The 7935-nt window shown below is 39.9% G+C and overlaps 1 protein-coding gene across 1 annotated transcript in view; it reads right to left on the bottom strand.

Annotated features, from left to right (window-relative positions):
* Positions 1 to 7935, bottom strand: part of slc37a1 (solute carrier family 37 member 1) — a 42832-nt gene that overhangs the window by 19726 nt on the left and 15171 nt on the right. Inside the window, exons 3-6 of the mRNA XM_020606611.1 lie at positions 7056 to 7300; positions 4803 to 4884; positions 2487 to 2613; positions 451 to 529 (exon numbers count right to left, since the gene is read on the bottom strand). Of these exons, the coding sequence (XP_020462267.1) occupies positions 451 to 529; positions 2487 to 2613; positions 4803 to 4884; positions 7056 to 7111 (344 nt within the window). The 5' untranslated portion in view covers positions 7112 to 7300. The remainder of the gene's footprint in view (positions 1 to 450; positions 530 to 2486; positions 2614 to 4802; positions 4885 to 7055; positions 7301 to 7935) is intronic.

The following is a 7935-nucleotide window of genomic DNA, read 5'->3' as shown; positions in this document are numbered from 1 at the left end:
GAGCTTGTGCAATATTTGTGTCAAGCAACATGCATGCTCATATTTAGATAAAACAGATTTGATTAGATGAAAAGTAAAATCAGCACAAAAAAAAGTGGTGCAGATGTGACAGAATGTGTGCTGATTTCCCTAATACATGCAACATAGGCAAAGAATAAAGTTATAGCAGCTTTTGTTAAAGGTCAGGGGTTTAAAGGTAGGACATGGTTATGGGGCTTTGATATCAAAAGGCCTGTTTTTGTCATTTATGTAAACAAGAAGGTCGTACGTCTTGTTCTGATATGTGTATCTGTTGACACATTTTAGTGACAGTGCCATAAGGAAATATATTTTTTGGTGTCTACTGTATTGCTTATACAAATATGCTTTGGTACCAAAAGCTTTTATACTTTTACTCAGACTGCAATGATTCAATTGCTATAAACTATCATCCACTTCCAGTCATCTCACCTGAGGTACATCCCCACAGCATAGGCACAGAGGAAGGAGTAGTCCATGGCGCCGAGCAGCTGTTTGTAGTTGCTTTTATCTAAGAAGGTCAAGGAAAAAAAAAGCATAGTCAGGCCCTTTCGCTTGCATATGCAAGTACAAATCAGTGTGTACTGACTCCAAGTTCCTTTGCTCTCAGTTTGGAAGGACCGGAAGCATTTTGTCAGTACTCAAAGACCAGTGAGTGAGATTAGTCGATCCAAAAATATGGTGTTTGTGGAACGGGTTCTCCTCTGTCCGTGTTGGATCAAGAGTAGCACTGAGCTCCTGAACACACGGAGCAGAAAGCAGCTGAGATGCCACAGTGGAGACAAGGTTTGCAGGTGAAACATATTACTTGAGGGGACATCACCTACACTCTGTACTGCATGTGCAATAAAACCTCCACCAGTAAGAGCAATGTACCAAAGCGCCCACTAAATGAGCAAAAACTTCATTTCAGCTTTGCCCACACACTCCCATCCACTGCCGGTCCATGTCAACTATCACACTCCTTAGGCTAGTAGCTAACAGCTAAGTGTTTAGATGAATCACCATAATGGCCAGCAGTGGTTCATGCACATGGATCTATAACTGATAATAGATTGAGCTTGTTGCTCTAACAGCTAAATGTTTAGATGTGAGGAGCACAGCAGCTAAGTGGAGTCAGGACCACAGCTCCCAGTGTTACGGGTCTTCCAGTAGAAGAAGCAGAAAAAGATCCTACTCTGTTTATTTGTCAGGATAATGTTGTATAGCTTAGCTTATTTTTCTTCGCTTGTTTCATCAGAAATTCTAACACACTCAAAGGCGAAACGAGACAGTAACAGCTGTATTCACTGCTGTTACTGTCTCGTTTGGATTCTAATCTCACACTCTATTAAATTGCCAACCTATTACAGAGAGAGCAAAGTGAAAAACAGAAATGCATTTTAACAACAATGCAAACTGAACAGCATTAAGTGTGTCCACTCTGGACAGTTGCTGTATATGAAAAGGCGTTTCTGATAAGGTTTTTCTCCTACAGCGATAAAATCATCATAGAAGCGGTTAATGAGCTGTGTAAATAACTGTTAAATTATATACAGGTAATTATATATGTTCAGGTATTTCTATGTCATGTATTCTAAAAATCATTAGTTAATTTAACCTATGTTTCCCACATGATTCTTGTAAAGTGTCACCTGCTCATATGAGAAGGTGTCTTCACATGGGTTTTAGTGCCAGTACAAGTCAAAAGTGTTACATTTAAAATATATGAATTTATTCTTTTAAGCAATATTTATAAACCAGTGCACAAAACATTGAGGCAGCAGCTTGTCAGTTTAGCCAGTGCTGAGCACAGCTGACTTTTTCATTAAGAAATAATTCTGTTAAAGTTCACTCCATGGCTAATTTGATGCTGGATTCATGTTGGACACAGTGTTATGAAACTCCAACTCTATTTTCAAATTGTAAAGTCAATGAGTAAACTGTACACTTTGCAAAATGATGCATTCGTGTAGCACAGTGCACCCTGGTCTCTGTGAGGTCTACGTAGGCTACGTCTTACATTTTAAAATTCTTTAGTACTAATTTTTAAGACAGTTTGCCCATGTTTGCTCTCTGTGTATTATGCAAACAATATTTTAACTGCCCCCCTAAATTTTTTCATGGGCACTTGTGCCCATAAAAATAAATGTCAGCACTGAGCCCTTTTAGTTAAGGAGAGTGCATCAGGTTTAGCTTGTCTTGCCATTTTCAACGCTGCACAAAACATGTTGTAAAAGCAGCAATGTACTGCTACTTGCTTTGCACATGACATCTTATTATTATTTAACTGTGCAATTCATGTTAGTATCTGATTTTAAAATGCTTAACAAACTAGTAGCATATTAGAAGGGCAGTGTTTCAACAGCAGAATATCATGTTGACTTAACAATACAAAGATGGCTTCATTATATCCAGTACAACCAAACTTCTAACTTCCCTCAGAGAAATCTACCAATAAGTCTGAAATGTCAAAAACAGATACAGACCAAAAGGCTTCCAGCTACAGTCCATGTCTGTGTGGAGAGATGGCAGGGCGGGCTGCTGGCTGCCACTGCCGCCGGAGGCAAAGGTGGCTAGCTCACCGACAGATGAGCAGTTCTTATGGAGTTCGCTCTGTCAATACAAGACGAGTGCATCATTCAACTACACCACATGCAACAGGCACACACTGTGACCTAAATAAATACTGAATGTAGCTGAGATATAAACGTTCCCACCAAAACAGTGTTTGTCCTTTGTAGGCTACGTACAGGTGTGACTGGTTTCTATGAAATAAAAAACAGCAAAAGCCATTTAATGGCTACAGTATGTTCACACTACACACAGGTAAATGCTCTAGGTTTTCATGTTTGTCAGATCTTCTTGTGTTGATTGTTCATTCATGTTAATAAGTGGCATGTAGCCAGCTCCGGTGTGAATGCTGTTGTGCTAAACGTCCACGCATGCACAGGCGTGAGCAACGTGGGTAGAGGGATAGCAACACTAACATCATTTGTAATGAATGTCAAATTGTTTTACTTCCTCAGAAACTGCTTGGTTATGATATGTCCCTTCCAGTTTGGCTTGAAACGAAGCGTCTCCATAAATGTCCATCAAATGTGAAACGTACTCATCTCTCTACTGAGCCCTGTCGCTGCTGCTGCACTTCTTCATGGTCATTTGTACTGACACTGAATGATAATGGCAGGCGATATGTACAGTACAACAGCACTCTGAAATGTCCTCTTGGAAGATTAAAACATGGTCTCAGATGTGAAATAATGCAACCGCAATTACAAAAAAGTGTGGACGCTGTGTAAATAAAAACGGAATAATTTAGAAATCTTTTTAAACCTGTATGCAACTGAAAATAGTAGAAAGACATATCAAATGTCGAAACTGACATTTTATTGTTCTTTGAAAAATATATACGTATTTTTTTATTTGATACCAGTAACACATTTGAAAAAAAGTTGGGAGGGGGATGTTTACAACTGTGTTGCATCACCTCTTCTTTTAACAATACACTGTCAGCATTTGTTTTAGTTTTGAAAGCAAAACGTTTTCCCATTTCTTCTTGCTACAGGGTTTCAGCTGCTCAACAGTTCAGGGCCTTTCTCACTTTATAATGCACCACATGCTTTCAGTGGGTGACAGGTCTGGACAGAATTATGCTTTTAATCAACATGCACAGTGTGGTTTCCCACCGTCTTGCTGAAATAAACAATGCCTTCCCTGAAAAAGACGTCATCTGGATGGCAGCATATGTTGCTCCAAACCCGTACGTATATATTGTTCAGCATTAATGGTGTCTTCACACATGTGCAAGTGACTCGTGGACCCCCACCCCATCACGGATGCTGGCTTTTGAACTGTGCACTGATAACAAGTGGGATGCCCATCTCGTCTTTAGCCTGGAGGATGCAACGTCAATGATTTCCAAAAAAAAAAAGTCAAATTTTTGCTCGTCATACCACAGGATAGTTTTCCACTTTGTCTCAATCCATCTTAAAGAGCTCAACACCAGAGAAGAAGATGGGATGTCTGGATGTTTATTATGATTTTCCTTTGCATGGTGACACTAACTTGCAGCAACAAACCACATTCAATGACAGTGATCTTCAGAGTTGTTCCTGAGCTCATGCAGTGATTGAACTACAAAATCGTATCTGATTTTAATGCATTATCATCTAAGGGCCCCAAGATCAGGTTCCATTCAATAATGGTTTTCAGCCTTGTTTCCTGCAGAGATTTCTCCAGATTCTCTGAATCTTTTAATTATATTATGTATCATAAATGATGAAAACCCCATAATCTTCACAATTTTACATTGACAAATGATGTTAGGTTGCTGATGCCAGTTTGTTTCTGTTTGTGGTCTTAATGTTTTTCCTTCATATATTTTCCAAAAACTGTTCTTACATTCTCTTGCGCTGTATGCCTAGTATAGTACTACTCAATATACACATAGCACCCTGTCCATGAGCCAAGGGTATCAGCTCCACCTTGTCTAAGGCTTGTAACACAGGGTAACTCATGCATGATTACTGGTAACATGTAGAGATACAATCATACACAACACTGAGCTGCACTGAGCAACCTTTGTTTCGTCAGAATCTGTGTAGACAGCTCTAGTTAAACAGAAGAGAGACCTCCCTGGACACATTTTAAGTCTAGTCCTTAAATAAGAGAATCCTGAATTTAGACTGGGCTTTATTGGTGTCTAGGAAACTGGCTGAAGATGCGTTACTGTATGGGTAAATGTAGCTGTTTGTGAGCTCATGAATGTAATCTACAGGTTATGCTAGAACAACGCACATTACCTTAACGATGCTGATAGGTTTTCTGGAGAGGTGGAAACTGGTGTAAAGCAGGAAGGTGAGGATGAAGGTGAAAGCTCTGTACCTGCAGAGGGGAAACAAGAGGTCAGCACTGACAATAGAGCCACAGGTCAAATCCAACCACCACTTCTGGACTGAACTGAATAAAACCAGTACATACCATTGCAGAGTAAATTAAGTGGGTGACAGAATCTAATTTACACTTGCGATTTTTATACAAACTTGCTTATCTTTTTCACTGCCAACCAGATAATGCACAACAGTCAAAGAAATAAGATTTGGGTATATGTACGTAACATAACAAACACAAAAAGGACAGGGACTGTCATTAGGACTTTCCAGCTCCTGTTATGTAACAAGCAAATATTTAAAAACTGGAGAAGAATGACTGTGACGCACTCTACAACTGATTTGAGTGCACACACGGACACACTTCATGTCAGACAGCAGTGCAATCAAACAAAAGTGTTGTGAAATATTTAAGCACACAAAAGGTGAGCTATTAGACAAGTGGCTGAGGTCTGAATGACACAATGGGACTGTTATGCTACAGTCGGGCTGTAAAAGGTTGTACAGTCTCTCGTAAAAGAGATACTGACTACATAAGCTGATAAAGGTTAGGAGGTCTGCACTGCAGACACACCTCAGAAACCACAAAATTGAAATCTGTAATCCTTTAATCTGAATGTTGCAGTGACACACCCTTCTACAGTTTCATACATACAGGATGTCCTGTAACCTGAATGTGTACTTTAATATACAAATCATTCTGTTTTGTTTCTCCTGCTGGGAATGTAGGTGGTCACCTGTAATGCAAGGCCTTTTTTGAGGGAGGTGAATTCAGTGCTGTAACACTTGTCAACACCTGAGAATGCCCTAGAACTGGGAGTGTCAGACGTCAGATCACAATGGTAGATCTGTGACATTCTATCCTTTACAGAGAACATGAACATCCGGTTGATGCAGTTTATCAGGCATTTGACACTGCCATGTCACAAATGCAGAATTCGGGGCCGCTGGCAAATGTTGTATAGTGAGAGAGATCACGGAGTGACATACACATAAAGCCTGACACACAGATAAGGGGATGCACTGTATAGATACACAATACTTTGGTCAAAGACGAAGGCAAAGACCTGTTGGAGTAAACAATGTAGGGTGCAGGGCAGAAAAAAAAGCTGCTGGCAAACAGTCTCTTTGATTACATATGTATTTTGCATCTCCAGTTTCCCTGCAACCACAGAAGGCCACAGGAGATTAGGCTGGGTTCATAAAATAATAACTATGTGCACCGTAAAACAACAAATCTCACAAAAAAAGTCATACCACTGAAAATCACTATGCATTGTAAACTAATATGGCCGAGTTATTTTTGCCTACAAATTTTAACTACAGTGGGTTAATCAATAATATTTTATTCTTAGCACTTTAATCTAACTACTGCTTTTGCCACTAGTGTTTAATGCTGTGTCGTCCCTGGTAGGCTAGTGGTTAAGGCCCCGGGTTCAAATCAGGGTTGCATCAGGAAGGGCATCCGGCTTAAAACACGTGCCAAATGTCAACATGCGAGTCGTCAGTATGACTAGTCGCTGTGGCGACCCCTAAAAACGGGAAAAGCCAAAAGTGACTTTCTTTCTTTCTTGTTTAATGCTGATGTCAAGCCTGAGCTTCAATAAAAATGACAAAACATACTTTTCCATACCTTAGTTTAACAAATATGACCATGCTTTTCCATTTAGAGCTGTACTAATCAATATTCTGTAACAGTAGAAAAAAGGTTTCTCTTGTAGTGACAGCTCTGAGGTTCTCTTTACTGCTGCAGAGTGTTTTGGCCTCCATCGGTTTAAAGTTTTTCTTTCATAGCCAAACCATTACTTAATTACTCTTCTCAGTCTTGTTTCCAGTCTCATCAGGCAGCTGACTAACTAACCCACTGTACACGCCATTAACCTTTTTCCTTATCTGATTCGATTGTGTAAGTACAGAGGGGATCAGATGCTGTACTGACTGACTGACCCCTTGAGATAAACTTGTGATATTGGCTATAGAAATTAAAAATGACTTGACCTGATATTCCCATCAGTTTCACAATGATGGGCAATCAGAAATTTAAACTCAAAATGAAAACTTTCCAATAGCGTGAAGATTTAACAGTCCGCTGAAATCCAGAGGAAAGAGCATGTAAAGAGACAACTCCCACTCACATACACACGCATATACACCAGTCAGACTCACCACTGGTCCCTGTCAAAGGAAACCAGCAGGCGGATCCCAGGAGGAACAGGGGCCATGTCTGGAACGGGTAGTGACGGTCAGAGCGACGAGCAGCTGCTGTGAGCTCACACTGAAGAGGCTGATGGGGTACAAGCAGACATGGGGGCTCTGTCTCAGCTCATGTCAAATGCAGAAGCAGCTGTTGCCAGAAAGAAGACACATGGTTGACACATGGAACGCTGAAGCTGGATGGAAAAGTCAGGAGCCTGCAAAGATGACGAGTTGGAGGGGGGTGAAAAATAAGTAGGGGACAAGAGAAAAGGAAATGATATCACAAGAGACAGGTTACAGTGTTTCCACTATGTATATTTTGCAGACTTTGCAAAATCTGAATTTCACAATAATTTTGCAAAATTATTCCTGTCACTGCTTCAGAATTTTATGAAATAACACTGCATAAGGCTTTTAATTTGAAAGAACAAATACAGGAAGTGGAAACGCGTAGCGACACCTAGCTGAGGGGAGTGGAAGAAGAAAGAGGACGGTAGTTTGAAGAAACTAATGTTAAGACAGATTTGACAGTTTAACCCCAACAACCCATTACTCTTTGTTTCATATTTCACTAAGTAAGACCCCCTTAAATTTTTCACTCTTTGTTATATTGCAGCCATATGCTAAAATCATATGTTCATTTTTTTCCTCATTAATGTACACACAGCACCCCATATTGACAGAAAAACACAGAATTTTTGACATTTTTGCAGATTTATTAAAAAAGAAAAACTGAAATATCACATGGTCATAAGTATTCAGACCCTTTGCTGTGACACTCATATATTTAACTTAGGTGCTGTCCATTTCTTCTGATCATCCCTGAGATGGTTCTACACCTTCATTTGAG

This window comes from Monopterus albus, unplaced genomic scaffold (assembly GCF_001952655.1).
Source record: "Monopterus albus unplaced genomic scaffold, M_albus_1.0 scaffold79.1, whole genome shotgun sequence".
NCBI classification, from domain to species: Eukaryota; Metazoa; Chordata; class Actinopteri; order Synbranchiformes; family Synbranchidae; genus Monopterus; species Monopterus albus.
The sequence above is the reverse complement of the archived record's forward strand: the minus strand, read 5'-3'. Positions and strand labels throughout refer to the sequence as shown.